This window comes from Loxodonta africana, chromosome 4 (genome assembly GCF_030014295.1).
Source record: "Loxodonta africana isolate mLoxAfr1 chromosome 4, mLoxAfr1.hap2, whole genome shotgun sequence".
Classification (NCBI taxonomy): domain Eukaryota; kingdom Metazoa; phylum Chordata; class Mammalia; order Proboscidea; family Elephantidae; genus Loxodonta; species Loxodonta africana.
The window spans coordinates 71,923,377-71,941,879 of record NC_087345.1 but is presented as its reverse complement, the minus strand read 5'-3'; the positions used below and the strand labels follow the sequence as shown (position 1 = coordinate 71,941,879).

The 18,503-nt window shown below is 39.6% G+C and overlaps 1 protein-coding gene across 1 annotated transcript in view; it reads right to left on the bottom strand.

Annotated features, from left to right (window-relative positions):
* The window catches only part of WIF1 (WNT inhibitory factor 1), an 84,334-nt gene that overhangs the window by 5,081 nt on the left and 60,750 nt on the right, over positions 1 to 18,503 (bottom strand). The window contains exons 5-9 of the mRNA XM_064283923.1: positions 18,131 to 18,226; positions 16,680 to 16,775; positions 9,701 to 9,796; positions 1,853 to 1,948; positions 1,251 to 1,346 (exon numbers count right to left, since the gene is read on the bottom strand). Coding sequence (XP_064139993.1) covers positions 1,251 to 1,346; positions 1,853 to 1,948; positions 9,701 to 9,796; positions 16,680 to 16,775; positions 18,131 to 18,226 — 480 coding nt within the window. The remainder of the gene's footprint in view (positions 1 to 1,250; positions 1,347 to 1,852; positions 1,949 to 9,700; positions 9,797 to 16,679; positions 16,776 to 18,130; positions 18,227 to 18,503) is intronic.

Genomic DNA, 18,503 nt, shown 5'->3' with positions numbered 1-18,503 from the left:
TGCTTGGTACAGAGTACAAATTCACATTGAATAACTGAATTTAGCAAGCTTCTTTTAGTGTATGAAATAGGCCAGTTGTTTATCCACATAAACCAAAAAAAAAAAAAAAAAAACCGTTGCTGTGGAGTCAATTCTGACTCATAGCAACCCTACAGGGCAGAGTAGAACTGCCTCATAGGTTTCCAAGGAGCATCTGGTGGATTCGAACTGTTGACCTTTCAGTTAGCAGCCAAGTTCTTAACCACTGCGCCACCAGGGCTCTGTTTATCTACACAGCTAGTTCATATTTGGTAGTCAGTAAATTTGAAAATAATGCAACCCAATTATTTCTCTTTCCCATAGAAGACTTCAAAGACCTTTTCTTCCCCTGAAAAGAACTCATTTCAAATATCCAGTAGCTGATAAAAATTTAAAAAAGTGAAACTCTTCATGTTTTGTATGTTAGCTTATAAATCTTGAATGATAAAATCAGAGCCAACTAGATACTGATTCTACATTTAATTAAAAATCTCAATTTACTTGTAATTTTCTTCATACTTAATATACTGTATTACCAAGGCAACCTGCACTTTTAACCTAAAAAAATCTATGGTAATATTTTGTAATGACGAATTACTCTTTACACTCTAAATACAGACTCTAAAGTTTAGAGAGTTGGGGGTGCAGAGGAAAAAGGAGAGAAGTTGCTTTTAATGTAATAGAAGTTCAGGCTGAATTATGGGCTGTCTTTTTATTAACCTTTGAAGGTGCGCTGGTGGCAGTTGAAGGTGCGTTGGTGGCAGAGTGGTTAAAGCACTCAGTTGCTAAACTTAAGGTCAGCGGTTCAAACCCACAAGTTGCTCCAAGGAAGAAAGATGGGGCAGTCTGCTTCTGTGAAGATTAAAGACTTGGAAACTCTGTGGGGCAGTTCTACTCTGTCCTATAAGGTCACCATGAGTTGGAATCAACTTGATGGTAATGGGTTTGGTTTTGGTTTGGATTAACCTTTGGGAGTGCCTAGATAAGCTCAACTACTAATCAAAAGGTGGGAGGTTGGAGTCCACCCAGAAGTGCCCAGGAAGAAAGTCCTGGCAACCTACCTCTGAAAAATAAGCCATCGAAAGCCCTGTGGAGCACAGTTCTACTCTGACACACGTGTGGTCCCCTACAGTTGGAAAAAATGACTCGATGGCAACTGGTGGTAGATTAACTTTTGGAACCAAGATAGCAGAAGTGAAAAAGATGGGCTCCCCAGACGGGCTTCTACTCACTTTTATTGCAGTGTCTTCCATGCCAGCCTTCTTGACACTGGCATTTGTTGGGTTCATGGCAGGTTCCGTGTGTACCACAGCCAGGCTCACAAACAGCTAGAATCACAGGAGATGAAATGAATGTTTTCTTGAGCTTTCATTGTCAACAGAATTACACAGCTGCTTATCCTGCAGTTCTTTAGAATGTGTTAGTTTTGGCTTCATCCCCTAACTTTTTTTTTTTTTTTTCTAAGTTAATCTCCAGCTATAGGCCAGTTTTGGACTTTTTGGAAAAAGCTCTGAGTGATCTTAAACTAACCACGATACTTCACATTCAGAAAAGATGCTTAGGTGAATTTTGAAACCAGTGGGCAAGAGAAATTTATTTTCCTTAAGGAAATTCCTATAAGTTAAAAGGTTCAATTGTATGTGTGAGTGTGTGTAGGTTTTCTGTACATGCACGGACTTCATACAATGCTTTTGCTCCACATAAAGAAAGCATGTGTCCATGAAGAAAGGTGAACTGCAATGCCTACGCAACATGCAGTAGGCACAGAAGTTACAAAATGAGAGGCTACCGCTAGTCTAATTACCCCGTAACCAAGATTGGAGTGAGTACTTACGCTTCGAACAGAGGTCTCCTTGGTAACCTTTGGAGCACTTGCATTTACTTTTACCAATGCATTTACCTCCGTTTCGACAAGGTTGTGGACATTTGCCTGAAACAGAGAAGAATACAAATAAGAAAGGAACTCTGTGCTTCTTACAGAGGCGCGTTACATTTCCAAGGGAATTACAGGGCTTTGAGAAGAGAAATGTTTTCAAATAGCAGCTATTTTCATTTATTTCAGATCTACTCTGGTTTTTATATTATTTGAGTTTCTTTTTTGGAAAAAAAAACAGGCTACTTACTACATTTGCTTATGATTTTAGATATATATCTTCTTTATAATAAATGTGTTACCAAAATCCTATATTTATATTACTTTTTAATAAACAGAATAATATTTTAATTGACCCTTAAGTGCTTGTAATTTAAGATACATCTTGCCAGAAGTGAATGACCCCCTAAATGATCTTTTCTCTGAGCTCTGATTTTTGAATGTCACTTTTTCTGAAAGTAGACCTACACCTGTACCTGATGACATCTGTCTTAATTGAGGATTCCTCAGAAGACAAGGTTTGCATGCAGATCTTTGACTTGAGCAAGTAATCCTAGGAAGTCAGACGAGGGGATAGAAAGGATGAAACAGGGAAGGTAGGAAAGCCAACACAAAGGTGTGTTTGTAGGTTGGTCACCGCTCTGGGCAGTTGGGCTCGATCCTGCTGGGTCCTTCTAAGGAGCCATGTAGCCTGTGCCTTAGATTCGTCTGATTGAGGGAAGGGAGGTAACCAACTGCTATTGAGTTAACTCCGACTCATGGCAACCCCACGTGTGTCTGAGTAGAGCTGTGCTTCACGGGGTTCTCGATGGCTGATTATTTGGAAACAGATCACCAGGCCTTTCTTCTGAGGTGTTTCTGGGCAGGCTCAAACCATCAACATTTTGGTTACCAGCTGATCACTTAACTATTTGCACCACCCAAAGACTCCTGAGGGAAGGAAGGGAAGTGTTTATTCATGAGCACCCGTCTACCACTGGTCAAGGGCACACTTCCATACTGAGACTGTGTGCGTGCAGCATGTGTTTCTCAGAAGGCTCGAATTGGTTTGAGCCAGTTCAGTCATGGCCAGTGAAGCAAAATTGGAACAAAGGTGAACTTTAAAAATTTGCATGAAGGGGAATGGTAAGTGGAACAGGAGAAATTATGGGTCAAAGCCCTGGAATGGGAGACTTGGAAGAGGCATAGTGAGCCTTTTAGGAGTCTAATACGAGAGGTTGGATTATTGCCAGGACTGTGGAGAGCGACACACATTCAAAGTAGCGCCATCTTTGAGCCGGGTACCGCTGTTTCTGACTCTGCCGGTCAACAGATTTGGTTGCTATGCAACATGCACGCTGTCCTCGTTTTCCTAGAGGGAGATTAAGTTTCTAGCAAGGCTTTGGCCCTTAGTTTTTCCTGTTCTGCATATTGTTCTGACTCACCCACATTTTAAAAATTCGAGTCCATTTGGGTTTCGCTTTGTTGGCCACGACTGAATCAGACAGAACTGGTTCGAAGCCCTGGGTTCTTTCGGACCCAGAAAAGCCTCTGGGTGAAAGCAAAAGAAGTGTGCAACAGCTAAGATGAGGTGCAATGGGGGTTACGTTTGCACAAAACTGGTTGCTGTAGCAACGGTCAGAGCAATAGGTTGGCCGAGAAGATACGAGGCAGGGCATAAAGGGAGCGCAATATCACAGCAAGGCATTTTTCTGAATGTCTTAGATCCCAACAATACATTCTTCTTTTTTACTTTGTGTCAAGTGAGTATTGCTAATGTTTTCATAGATTTTTGAATCTTAGATATCAAAATTATATATTTTTCTTCTTTCTTTCTCCAGAGTCTATTTTTTCTACCTCAGGAGTCTACCTTTCCCACCCTAAGGCAGAAATTTTCAAGGCGGAAGCAGAAGATATAGTACCGTTCACCCAGGCCTGAAGCCGTGTCTTACCACTGGTATAATGACACTACAAAGAGAGCAAACAGCCATTAGATTTTGATAGAGGAGGACTTTGGACTTTTGGTTGTTGTTGTTTTTATTTATTTATTTTTTTACTTTAACAGAACATTCATTACAAAGTCCTCCAGGTACATAGAAGAAGAAATGAACTCTTTATCCCAAACCAACTCAACTTTCATTCTCTAAGTCTTTTTTTTTTTTCTTTCCTATGGACGAATGAAGCTTTGCATGAAGCAAGCTTTTACATATTTTAATGACAAGCACTATGCTTGACAAATATTAACTGAATTCCAAAATGAAAACCATTTACCAAAATGCTTTACTTCTCTTTTTACCCATCTGAAAAGACTTTCCTTTTGCATAAATCAACCAAAGCAGCACTTGGTCATTATGAACACAACATAGACCTAAGAATAATGGGATGTGAGGGTCTTTTGCAAACCTGGTCTCCCTCAAACCTAGAATGCCATTAAACTTATAGGTTTTTCTCATGGGTATTTCATAAAAAGGTAATAACTCAATGTAATAGAACATCTCCTTTTCTTATGGGCCACTAAAAATGAAAAAGTTTTGCTCATTTAATTCTTAAATAGTCAAAATTCCAACTGTTACCTAAAAGAAAGGATTATCTAGCTCTGAATTTCATTTGTATCAAGGAACATCCCACCCCATCATATGCACAAAATTGAGTCATATCACAGTAATCTGTAATGCACTTTTTTTTTTTCAAGCAAGCTAGATGTAGGATGGTAATTATATGGCAGAAAAGACAGGGTATTCATTGTGAAATACTTAGTGAGCCCAAATTTTCTGATGTTTTATGAGGGATGAACTTGGTAACTTGGGTGCAGGGAACAATTGGTATTTGGTATTTTCAGTCATCTCATATGCATATGAAAGCTGGACAATGATTAAGGAAGACTGAAGATGAATCGATGAATTCGATTTATGGTGTTGACAAAAGAACAAACAAGTTAGTCTTGGAAGTCATACAGCCAGAATGCTCCTTAAAAGTGGTGACAGCAGGAATTTGTCTCATGTACTTTGGAGATGTTATCAGGAAGGACCAGTTCCTGGAGAAGGACAACATGCTTGGTGAAGTAGAGGGTCAGTGAAAAAGAGAAAAACTCTCAAAGAGAGGGATTGACACAGCGGCTGCAACAATGGGCTCAAACATAGCAACGATTGTGAGTATGGCACAGGACTGAGCAGTGTTTTGTTTTGATGTATATAGGGTTGCTTTGAGTCGGAACCAACTCGACGGCACCTAACAACAACAATGTAGATTTTGAGAACTATTATATGAAAATACATGATTTGTGGGAGCCCATCCGGCCCACCAGTCTTGGGTAGTAGGTTTTATTGCCAGGGCCTTCCATTTGGGTACATGGGGTATCATGGATTGAATTATGTCTGCCCCAAAATGTGCGTATCAACTTGGTTAGGCCCTGTACTGTGTGGTTGTCCTCCATTTTGTGATTGTAATTTTATGTTGAGAGGATTAGGGTGGGATTGTAACGCCACCCTAACTCAGGTCACCTCCCTGATCCAAGGGAAAGGGAGTTTCCCTGGTGTGTGGCCCGCACCACCTTTTGTCTCTCAAGAGATAAAAGGAAAGGGAAGCAAGCAGAGAGTTGGGGACCTCATACCACCAAGAAAGCAGCATCAGAAGCACAGCATGTCCTTTGGACACGGGGTCTCTGCACCTGAGAAGCTTCTTGACCAGGAGAAGATTGAGGACAAGGACCTTCTTCCAGGGCCGACAGAGAGACAAAGCCTTCCCCTGGAGCCAACGCCCTGAATTTGGACTTGTAATCTACTAGACTGTGAGAAAATAAATTTCTCTTTGTTAAAGCTGTCCACTTGTGGTATTTCTGTTATGGCAGCACTAGATGATTAAGATATGGGGCACCTCTGGTTTTGCCTGATACCCCAGATATTTCGTTTCAACAAATATTTTTTTCATCTTTCACAGTTACACAAGTCCCCACTGGAGGGAAGCAAACACTTCCAGCAGGAAAAGTATACTCCCAAAGAACTCCAGAGGCATAGAAAGTAGGTGGGATACCATATATTCCACAATTAAGCACTGGTTAAGCAGTGCCTGAAGACAAACTGATCTGACTAAGTTTAAACAGTTATCTGTTCTAATGAAAACCAGTGGATGAGACTTTGTGAGACAAATGAGATAAACTATTGACATCATAAAGAAATTTAGCTTCCTCTATCCATCTGATTGTGGGATAACTTAAATTTGCAATTCTGCTTTACACAGGAAAAAAGACAGAAAAAGATTACAAAAAATGCCAACAACCATAATCTCGGGCTTTTATCCAATATTTTAAATATTCTACGGAGAACATGTATGACTTTTAGAATAAGAAAAACCCTTAGAGTTATTTTCAGAAACCTATTTTTTTTTTTATTTATAAGATAACATGAATAATTTGTGTGATTTTTAAACTAAATGTTCGTTAAAAATTCTTGGGAAATCTATGAGCCTTAATAACATGAATGTACACCTCATCCATCCAGATATCTTCAACCACAGTTTTATTTCTTAACATCTGCAAATGTGTCTGACAGTCAAATCAGACTTAAGTTTGAGACGATATCAGTCCTGATAGAGGGTAGATTAAAAAAAAAAAAACAACCCAACAATAACAATTGTTGACAAAGATGTAGAGCAGTTGGAATCCTCATACATTGTTGGTAAGAATGTAAAACGACACAACTGCTTAGGAAAACAGTTTGACAATTGCTCATAAAGTTAAATATTGAGTTACCATATGATCCAGCAATTCCAATCCTAGGCATATACCCAAGAGAAACGAAAACATATGTTCAGACAAAAACTTGTACACAACTGTTCATAGCAGACTTATTCACAATAACCCCAAAGTGGAAACAACTCAAATGTTGATGGTGAATGGATAAACCAAACATGGTATAGCCATAGAAAAAGAAGAAAATTTTCTCTTCATACGATGGAATGTTATTTAGCAATAAAAAGGAATGAAGTGCTGATATATTCTGCAACATGGATGAACCTTGAAAGCGTCATGCTAAGTCAAAGAAGCCAGGCACAAAAGGTCACATGTTGTATGATTCCATTTATATGAAATAGACAAATTCACAGAGATGAAACATAGATTAGCGGTTGTCGGGGCTGAAAGAAGGGGGATGGGGTGGGGAGTGACTGCTAACGGGTACCAGGTTTCTTTTGGGGGTAATAAAAACATTCTAGAATTACATAGTGGTGATGGCTTCACAATTTTGTGAATATGCTGAATGGTACACTTTAAAATGGTGAATTTTATGGTATGTGAATTACACCTCAAGTTTTAAAAATACATATTTCTCCTTTTTGTCTATGGTGGGAAAAGTAGAGGCATTTTTTTCAACTCAAGACCCATTTCCATATTTTCCTGGTAATGTGCTTCCTGTAATAGAAACAGGAAATTTCCTAAAATGATTTGAGATACAACATGTGGCAGGGCCAGTCAACAGCCTTCAAAGACCCACGTTTTGGGGTCCGCCAAAATTGTATTTGCCCACAGAAAATTCATAAAACCTAAGGATATGAAAGAGCATATTCATAGGAAGAGAAATGAGCCCAGGAACAAAGATTCATTAACATGAGCCAACTCAATATGCAAAGTCTGAGAGTAAGTATGGGGAGAAAACTGAGGGAAGTTAGTCCAGAGGTGTCTTTATCAGGCAAGGGTAATTAATGAGAATAGAAAGCACATCCTAATGATTAACTACATGTTCTATGGAAACTTCAGAGGTGTTTCATTTGAACTCTATAAAATATAGTTACTACATCTACTACTCATTAAAAAGTACACAACCCACAAATAAATTAGAGGCTGAAAGTTAAAATAGGAAGTCAGAATTGTTCAATTTTGACCCCACTACAACTTCAGAAATGATGGTTGTACCAAACACAATGGTGTTTTAGTGGATAAAATGCAGCCGGAAATGAGAAGATTGACCAGGTTTCCCTTTCCACACGTCCAGAAGGCAGAGACACAGCACCGTCAGCAGGTGTCTCGTGTTCCTCTGCTCTGTCTTGGGCAGGGGCCTTTGTCCTGTCTTCTGGGTCATAAACCAGTCTCAGATGGGGCTGGCTCATTTCTGAGTTTAACAGGTTAACTGACTTGCTGAGGGTTACACTGCTTGTAGATGGAAGAACCAGGACAAGTTGTTTGGGATGCTGATTCCCAAAACATTGATTATTCACCATATTCCACCCTTAAAATTTTATTTTATTTTTATTGAAGCATGATATACACATGTTGTTGTTGTGTGTTGTAGAGTTGATTCCAACTGATAGTGACCCTATAAGACTGAGTAGAACTGCCCCATAGGGTTTCCAAGGTTGAAATCTTTACCCGAGCAGATCACCAGGTCTTCCTCACGCAGAGTTGCTGGTGAGTTTGAACAGCTGACTTTTCAGATAGCAGCAGAGTGCTTAACTATTGTGCCACCAGGCTCTTTTGATGTACATGCAGAGAAGGCATAAAGTGTAGTGATCTTAAGTTTACAGGTAATTGTTTGTTTTTTTTTTACATAAGTAAACACTCATGTAACACTTCTCCAATCCAGATAAAGAACATTTTTGGCATTCTGTAAAGCTCCTTCGTGCCCCCAACCACTATTTTGATTTCTACCATCAACCCTTAGTTTTGCTTGCGCTTGAACTTCGTATGTATGTACTCTTTTGTGCCTGGCTCCTTTCATTCAACATAATGTCTATGAGATTGATTCATGGTGTTACATATGTGTGCTAGAAGTTCATTCTTTTTTATTGCTGCCAACGCATCCCCTTTCTTTCTGTCTTTTTTTGGGTCTATCCTGTTCTTGTAGATGGTTGTTAGTCTAATATAGAATATCTGGCAATCAAGGGTAGGGAAAAACTCTCTGTGTCTGCAGGTAGATAAACAAATCCCAACTATTCAAAGCTTTCATCTACATTTCTCGGGCTGAAACCATCGGCTCTGAATAGTGAGAGGGGAACAAAAATCACTAACAAAAAACACGACACCATGCTGAATAATTCAAACTCAGACATGGCTGAGCCTGGAGGCCGATTTTAACCAGTGAGCGAGGTACACACAGGCTTAAAGGTGCAGTGGAACTCATGTAAAATTGTGCACTACAGATTAGTAAGTAAACACAAGTAAGCCCATGCGTACTTTGTTTTTTGGCAATCCGTCCCTGACTGAGTCAGAGAGCATCTGCTCTGGGCCCTTTGAGGTGAGCAAGATCTTTCTTTTTCCCACCCTTAGCCGAAGTGAGTGATGGCTGAATCTAGCAAAAAGAAGCCACTGGTTTAAGACTTCAGACTTACTCATTCTTCCTGGGCTTCAGATTCCTCACTGATAATATTAAAGGGGTTAGATGAAGTTTCTAGGCACAAACAGCTAAGTGCTCGATTACTAGCCTAAAGGTTGGTTGGTCAAGCCCACCCAGAGGCTCCTAGAAAGACATATCTGGTAATCTGCTTCTGAAAGGTCACGCCCTTAAAAATCCTGTGGAGCACAGTTCTACTCTGCAACACATGGGGTTGCCATATGTTGGAATCATCTCAATGACAACTAACAACAACAAGATGAAGTTTCTAAGCCTCTATAAAACAAACAAACCAAACCCACTTCCGTCGAGTCGATTCCGACTCATAGCGACCTTATAGGACAGAGTAGAACTGCCCCATAGAGTTTCCAAGGAACGCCTGGCGAATTTGAACTGCTGACCTCCTGGTTAGCAGCCGTAGCACTTAACCACTACGCCACCAGGGTTTCCTTACAACCCCCCAAAATCATGGTGCCATGAAACGAGGAGAACGCAGAAGGCCAATACTCACTTATTTCACACTGTTCTCCCTCTAGTCCTGGAGGGCAAATACACTTTCCAGGGTAGAAACAGGTGCCTCCATTAAAGCAGGTGGTTGAACAGTTTGCTGTTAGAACGAATAACAGTAGGTTAATTCTAACAAAGACTTCACTTAAGGTGAGATGATACTTAGACATCTGCTACTTTCCTACTTCCTTAATGAAGTAAGCTGCTTCCCTGATATAAAAATTGTAACGAACTGCTTGACCATTTGCAGATTCCCAGAACCTAATTGTTCTACACAGGATAGTACACATACTATGTGAGCCTCACTCCTAGGGGTTTACATCTTAGTGAAAAGAAGCAGAGTGTGAAAAACAATTATCTTTCATATTTTCTTTTAAATACCTATGCCCTCAAAAGAAGAATGCTATAAACCCAATAAAATACTTTTGTAAATGTCAGGTTGGAGGATGAAGGTAAAGCAAAAGGGAGAAAACATACTTTGAAATAGCTAAAAAGGGAGAGAAGTCATAAATTCCAGGATATGACAAAGGAGATTAAGATGGACTTTTTTTCAGAATAAGGTGAGCAGAGATTCATCTTACCTAATAAGAAATTAAAACAAAACAAAACAGACTTTTACCATGTTTGGAAGAAGAAGTAACTGTGTTTAGGAAAGGAGAGACCGTGGTCCCCCCTAAGACACTGGAGAAGTGACGCTGCATGAATCAAAGCCCAACCCAAATCCATTGTTATTGAGTTGACTCCAACTCATAGCGACCCTAGACTACAGAGCAGAACTGCCTCACAGGGTTTCCAAGGTTGTGATGTTTATGAAAGCAGACTGCCACATCTTCCTCCCGCTGAGTGGCTTATGGGTTTGAACCATCAACCTTTCGGTTAGCAGCACAGCACTTAACCACTGTGCCACCAGGGCACCTGCATGAACCAGAGTCAATTAACTAGAGTGTTGTTATGTGCCATCCAGTTGGTTCTGACACACAGTGACCCTATGTATAAGAGACCAAAACACTGCCCAGTCTTGTGCCATCATCACAATCATTGCTATTTTTGAGCCCATTGTTGCAGCCACTGTGTCAATCCATCTCTTTGAGGGCCTTCCTATCTTTTGCTGACCCTGTACTTTTTTTTTTTTTTTTTGTACCAAGCATGATGTCCTTCTCCAGGAACTGGTCCCTTCTGATACCATGTCCAAAACATATGAGATGAATTCTCGCCATTCTCACTTTAAAGGAGCATTCTGGCTATACTTCTTCCAAGACAGATTTATTTATTCTTCTGACAGTCTATGGTATATTCAGTATTCTTTACCAACGCCATAACTCAAAGGTATCCATTCTTTTTTGGTCTTCCTTATTCATTATCCAGCTTTCATATGCGTGTGAGGTGATCGAAAATACCATGGCTTGGGTAAGATGCACCTTAGTCCTCAAAGTGAGGTATTTGCTTTTTAACACTTTAAAGAGGTCTTTTGCAGCAGATTTTCCCAGTGCAATATGTCCTTTGATTTCTTGACTGCTGCTTCCATGGGCATTGATTGTGGATCCAAGTAGAATGAAATCCTTGACAACATCAATCTTTTCTCCATTTATCATGATGTTGCTTATTGGTCCAGTTGTGAGGATTTTTGTTTTCTTTATGTTGAGGTGTAATCCATACTGAAAGCTGTAGCATTTGCTCTTCATCAGTAAATGCTTTGAGTCCTCTTCACTTTCAGCAAGCAAGGTTGTGTCATCTGCATAACGCAAGTTGTTCATGAGTCTTCCTCCAGTCCTGATGTTGCATTCTTCTTCACGTAGTCCAGCTTCTTGGATTATTTGTTCAGCATAGATAGAATAAGTATGGTGAAAGGATACAGCCCCGATGCACACCTTTTCTGATTTTAAACCACATAGTATCCCCTTATTCTGTTCAAACAACTGCCTCTTGGTCTATGTACAGGTTCTGTGTGAACACTATTAAAAAAAAAAGTGTTCTGCAATTCCCATTCTTCACAATGTTATCCATAATTTGTTATGATCTGCACAGTTGAATGCCTTTGCATAGTCAATAAAACACAAGTAAACATCTTTCTGGTATTCTCTGCTTTTAGCCAAGATCCATTGTATATCAACAATATCCTCATCCCACATCTTCTTCTGAAACTGGCCTGAACCTCTGGCAGTTCCCTGTCAATGTGCTGCTGCAACCGCTTTTGAATTATCTTTAGCAAGATTTTACTTGTGTGTGATATTAATGATACTGTTAATAATTTCCACATTCTTTTTTTGTTGTATCACTTTTGGAATGGGCACAAACATAGATCTCTTCCAGGGGTTGACCTGGTAGCTGCCTACCAGCTGTCTACCAAATTTCTTGGCATAGATGACTGAGCACCTCCAGTACTGCATCCATTTTTTGAAACATCTCAGTTGGTATTACATCAATTCCAGGAGCCTTGTTTCTCACCAATGTCTTCAGTGCAGCTTGGACTTTCTTCTTGATCATATGCTACCTGCTCCTGAATGGCTGAATATCGATCAATTCTTTTTGGTACCGTGACTCTGTGTATTCCTTCCGTCTTCTTTTGATGCTTCCTGCATTCTTCAATATTTTCCGGATAGAGTCACTCAGTATTACAACTTGAGGCTTGAATTTTTCTTTGGTTCTTTCCAGCTTGAAAAATGCTAAGTGTGTTCTCTTTCCTTTTGGTTTTGTAACTCCAGGCCTTTTCACATTTCATTATAATACTTTACTTTGTCTTCTCAAGCCACCCTTTGAAATCTTCTGTTCAATTCTTTTACTTCATCACTTCTTCCATTCACTTTAGCTACTCTATGTCCAAGAGCAAGTTTCAGAGTCTCTCTGACATCCATTTCTTTTCTGTCTTTTTAATGACCTGTTGCTTTCTTAATCTATGATGTCCTTGATGTCATCCCACAACTCATCTTGTCTACAGTCATTAGTGTTCAGTGAGTCATATCATTCTTGGGTCATTAATGTTCAATTAATCAAATCTACTCATCTGTCAGTGTCATACTGTGGTGGCTTTCATGTTGCTGTGATGCTGGAAGCTATACCACTGGTATTTTGAATAGCAGCAGGGTCACCCATGGTGGACAGGTTTCAGCTGAGCTTCCAGACTAAGACAGACTAGAAAGAAGGACCAGGAGGTCTATTTCTGAAAAAGAAAAAGGCCGGTGAAAACCTTACGAATAACAGCGGAACATTGTCTGATGCAGTGTTGGAAAATGAGCCCCTTAGGTTGGAAGGCACTCAAAATACGACTAGGGAAGAGCTGCCTCCTCAAAGTAGAGTCAACCTTAATGATGCAGATGGAGTAAAGCTTTCGAGACCTTCATTTGTTGATGTGGCACAACTCAAAATAAGAAGAAACAGCTGCAAACGTAACTAGATTATCCAGGTAATAATCAAACGGTTTGTAATTCATCCTAAACCCTTTTCTTTTCTCTCCTTCTGTCTCAATTTCTGGAATTTCACTGCTCACTGGTACATAGAAGACGGAGGGCAGAGAAATGAGGCCTGGGAAGGAACTAATATCTAAAAATAGACAATCTGGATCATTCTGTCAGGAGTTTAAAATTAGAGCTTGGACTTTCAGCAATTCCACTTATATGGCCTATTTGTTCTTGTTACATATAAAACAGACCAAAGTTGGCTATAGATGAACAAGAGCTAAAGTAAGCTTCTGGTAGGAAAATCAGAAAGGAAATCCAAAAATTATAAGGGCAGTTTTCTTTGTAAAAAAAAAAAAAAGTCCAAGTAAAAAGTTCTACCCATCTCATGCTTCTTAAACAATAAGGTTTGTGTTTAAAATCCTAAATATTTCCCAACTTAAGGAGATGCTGTAGTTGTCCTGACAAAATTAAGTCTCTTGATGTAGAAGGAAGCAGCTGCATTTGAGTATAGGGTGTAGGGGAACCAGCTTTCTGGGCTTCCTCTTTGCTCCTTGCTGCTAGGACTGGGCAGCTGTTTTTGTGTGTCCTGTCTCCCCACTTGCCCCTGTTTCTACTGGGGATAATACGAGAAAAAAATACATCAAGATCAGTGTCTGCTTGGCCTAGGCCCTATGTATGCCTTCCTTTACTGAATGGACTGAACCTGGTAGCTTAATTGAAAGTTACAGAATTTGACAAAGCTGGTTTTATAATTTGGCCACACACTCTTAGTACCTGTATAATATTCTACCGTCCTGCCCAAGCTTCTCTACGTTTCTCTTGTGCAATGATTCTTGACTAGGAAAATGAGCCAGAAACACTAAGTAAATTTCACTGGGGCTAAAAGTATGTGTTAGGCCAATTCTTAACTATTCAAGTCCTAAAGTTGTTTCTGACAGATGCCCCAAGAGTCAGTGAAAGTTATCCTTTAATATTTCTTCAAATATGTGGTGCTGAGGCCCAACTCCATGCCAGTAATTAAGTCATTTTTCAGAAGGTCCACACTCCCTACTGGATGAAAAAAAGCACCTTTTTATTGAGTAGTGAAGAACATTATTTTTTAAATATTCCCAAATCTCCAGTGAGACCAAGTGGAACTTCAGCCAACTTTATGAAAGAATTAAAAAAAAATAAGACTGAATTGTAACAAGTAGGAAAGTCTTTCATGTAAAAGATAAAGAATTCCAAAATGTTGAAAGCACTGAAATATAAATAGGCATATTTTTTCAGCAATGAGTGTACAGTGTTTGTGGCACCAGAGCATTAGAAAAATCCCAATTAAAACTCTTTTGTGCAAACCAAACCAATAGTAGCTACATTTATGTAAGCAGGCCTCATAAGTGGTCTCTTTAAACTTATAAATACATGCATTCCTCATCTAAATCCCTGAAGGTTTTATTCTATGTATTAATAGTTTACAGGTAATATGAGTTTAATTCTGCTTCAACAAATTCCTAATTTTGAAACAAATTTCGATAAACACAAAGAAGTTTCAAATAAGGCATTAGCTCACAGGCTGTTAATTATTATCATTGCCTTTAGTGCTTCATCTTTATGAATAAAAAATTTTAAACTTGTTTTAAATCCAATGCTGTAGTTTTTAAAAGATCACTTTTTATTTTTAAAGTGTAGAGATGCTTTCACATATTTTCTCAATGAGGTAATTGAGCTCAATTAGCTTAATAAGCTTGATGGCTTAATTCCAAGGTTAGAGATGGGCAAACATTGCCCAGAGAGAGATTGATTTACATGCCCAGATCCAGAGCCATTCATGGAGAAAGCAGGACCTGAATCAGGTTGCTGAGTCAGGCAACGTGGTAAGTGGAAGATGTGAATTTGGGTCAAGCTACTTAAACTCTGGAGCCCTGGTGGTGCAGTGGCTAAGCACTCAGCTGCTAACTAGAAGGTTGGTGGCTCAAACCCACCAGCCACTCTGTGGGAGGAAGATGTAGCAGTCTGCTTCCGTGAAGATTAACCAAACCCGTTGCCATGGAGTAGATTCTGACTCATAAAGACCCTATAAGGACAGAGAAGAACTGCCCCACTGGGTTTCCAAGGCTGTAATTTTTATGGGAGCAGACTGCCACACCTTTCTCCCACGGAACAGCTGGTAGGTTTGAACCACTGACCTTTCAGTTAGCAGCTGAGCGGTTATCCACTGCACCACAGGGCTCCCTTCCATAAAGATTACAGCCTTGAAACCCTATGGGAGCACTTCTACTCTGTCTTACGGTGTCACTACGAGTTGACGGCAACGGATTTATGTACTCAAGCCGTATAAAATAAACCTCATTTTACTTATCTGGGAGTGAGAGGGTAATACTTTACACATTCCAAAATGTTGTTGAGGGTAAAACCAGATAAATGTATGAAAGCATTTTGTATACTATAAAATAGCAGACTATCATAAATTATTATTCCGACTCATACTAAAGGCTTTTTACTTTTCTTTTTTAAAAAGCTTCTAACTGCCATGTTAATTGGTGCTGTGTTATCACTAGATAGACATTTCTCAAAAATAACATTAGCCATTTTATTTCAAGGCATACATTTATTTAAAAATACAATGCTGTCTTCATGCAATTAGCATTTTCGACACCAGGATAACTTCATTAAGAGCTCACAATTGGCAGGATATTCTTTAAATTCTTTCCACTTAATAGATGTGAAGTGGGCAAAATAGATAGGTATCTTAGAAAGAGTATGACTCATTCAGCAACATCCTAGGCCAGGTCTGAATGCACTTCCTGAGAGTAAAAGCTGGCCTGTGATGCTGCGATGCTAAGAAGGAGGCACCAAGTCTCTCAGGGGTGTGATTTGTAAGCAGAGCTTTGAATTAGAGTCAGTGAACTTCTAGGTCAGACAATTTGGAACAGGTTGCTTAATTTCTCAGTTTTAGATCCTCACCCATAAACCTAATTCAGGATATACAAAAACCCAAGTGGCAAAGACAGCTAATTGTTCACAAATATCCATGTTTTCCTTCCAAAATGTGCATTGTCATTGAGGGGCAGGGGGAGGGGTGTGCAATTTCTGGTCAGGAACAACATTTCTCACACCTGCACCCGAGTAGGACCATGAGGCTAATTCCTGCTGATGAAGTAGGTGTGGAAGTTTTGTGGGTCACTTCTGAACCAGGGCTTTTTTTTAAAGGAGTGCCTACTCTAATCCCTCTTCCTCTGCTCATTGGCTGGATCCAGAGGGCACCAAACCTCTAGGCAGGATCACAGATAGAAAGCACCCGGGCCCCTGAGTTGCTGCATGGGGAAGAGCTGCCCACTGACCAGATATACCTGCACTGGAGCATTTCGTGAGTGAAAATAAACTTCTACTGTGCTAAAAAAAAAAAACAAAAACTGTGCTAAGCTACACTAAAATTAGAGGTCTTAGTTATTGTAGCAGCCAGCTATACCCAAAGCGATATACCTTATTTATAGAGCTACTATGATGAGTGATGATATATTATACTTATTTTAATCAAAAGTTTAAAAAAAGAAAGAAGGGAAGGAGGGAGCAGGGAATGAAAGAAGGAAGGAAAGAAACTGTTACCTTTATCACAATTGACTCCATAGAATCCAGGTGGGCAGATGCAGAAACCAGGAGTAACACAAAGTCCGCCATTCATACACCATGGTGTGCAAAGGGCTAACAGAGAGAAAGAACCTTGATTAAGGCCAAACAGGATTTAGACTGCGAGCATTTTGGAAATGTCAATAATACAACAGGTCTGCATTTTCAAGTCTTCTGGTTGACTCTCAAACGGTCACTCTTTGGATCCAAGTTTTCTTTATTAAACATTATTTTTTGTGGTATAGATCAGAGTGTTTTTTTACCTCCACCTCAGCTAATTTCATAGAGAAGAACTCTTGAATTGCTTCATTTGAATGCCTGATTAACTTTTGTCCAGAGTCATTATTTTGACTAAAATGTGCGCTTCAGAAAACTGTAAATATTTTCTCTCTGCTCATTCTGTCCTTGATCTTCTGTTCTAAAATAATTGCAAATAAGAAGATACTTCTTTAGGATGAAAAGTAATTTACTTTCTCTGGCCAAATAAGCTCTTCGTATCTAAGTATCTGATGACTAGTGTTCACCTTCCTGTCTCTTTTGTTCATAGAACTCTCTTAAAAGTAATTTCCCTGAAATGGAGGTACTTACTATACAAATGATTTTCACTGTTCTCTTTGCTGCATACTTCATAACTCAGTTAGATTATATAATTGTGAATCAAGCTACTTTTTACTAAAAACCAAACCCATTGCTGTCGAGTCAACTCCGACTCATAGCGACCCTATAGGACAGAGTAAAACTGCCCCATAGGGTTTCCAAGGAGCAGCTCGTGGATTCAAACTGCCGACATTTTGGTTAGCAGCTGAACTCTTAACTGGTACACCACCAGGGTAGAAAATATCATTTCAAACGAATGATAATGCTGGCTTTTTTAAAGTTAGTTTTAAACTTTAACCAAAAAAATAAATAAATAAACCCAAACCCACTGCCGTCAAGTCAATTCCAACTCATAGCGACCCTATAGGACAAAGTAGAGCTACCCTATAGAGTTTCCAAGGAGCACCTGGCAGATCTGAACTGCCAACCTTTTGGTTAGCAGCCGTAGCACTTAACCACTCTGTTACCAGGGTTTCCTGTTTTAAACTTTAGTTAGTAAAAATTTTAGCTCCAACTTAAGTGGAGGGTAAAACTTCCAAACTTTCATAAGATTACACCTAAGTACAGTCTGCATGCTAGTGAACTTGGGGGTAGGGGAAAGAGGCCCTAAAGAGTGCAGACATTGTACCAAAGCTCTTGTCCTTTGCCCCGTATTAGATGATACAGAAAACCACTTCTGAGCCTTTTTAAAAATTTCACTATCGTAATGTGACCAGAAATATAATCTCTGGGACTATGTTTAAAATACATGTGTGGGCTCCATTTTACAAGCAGCTGTGCAGCCCCCACACTCATTAGGAAGGAACCAAGGGAAGCCCATATCTGTACTTTACCTTTCTCGCAGTGAGGTCCATAGAATCCATCAGGACACTGGCAGACACGTCTTTCATTACAAAAGCCTCCATTTCGGCATCCTCCTGGGCATTCAGCTTCACCACAGAGAAACAGGACTTATATGAACAAGTTTTGAGTCATATTGGATGAATTACAGCCAACGTGAAGAGGTCATTCTTTCTCCAGTACACCAATTACGTAATTTATTTAATGTGGATACCTCTACCTTTCTCTGTTGAGCACTCATTTCATCCTCTCTGTACTACTTGTAGAGGAACCCTGGTGGCACAGTCGTTAAGCATTTTGACTGCTAACCTAAAGGTCAAGGGTTCCGACCCACCAGACACTCCTTGGGAGAAAAATGTGGCAGTC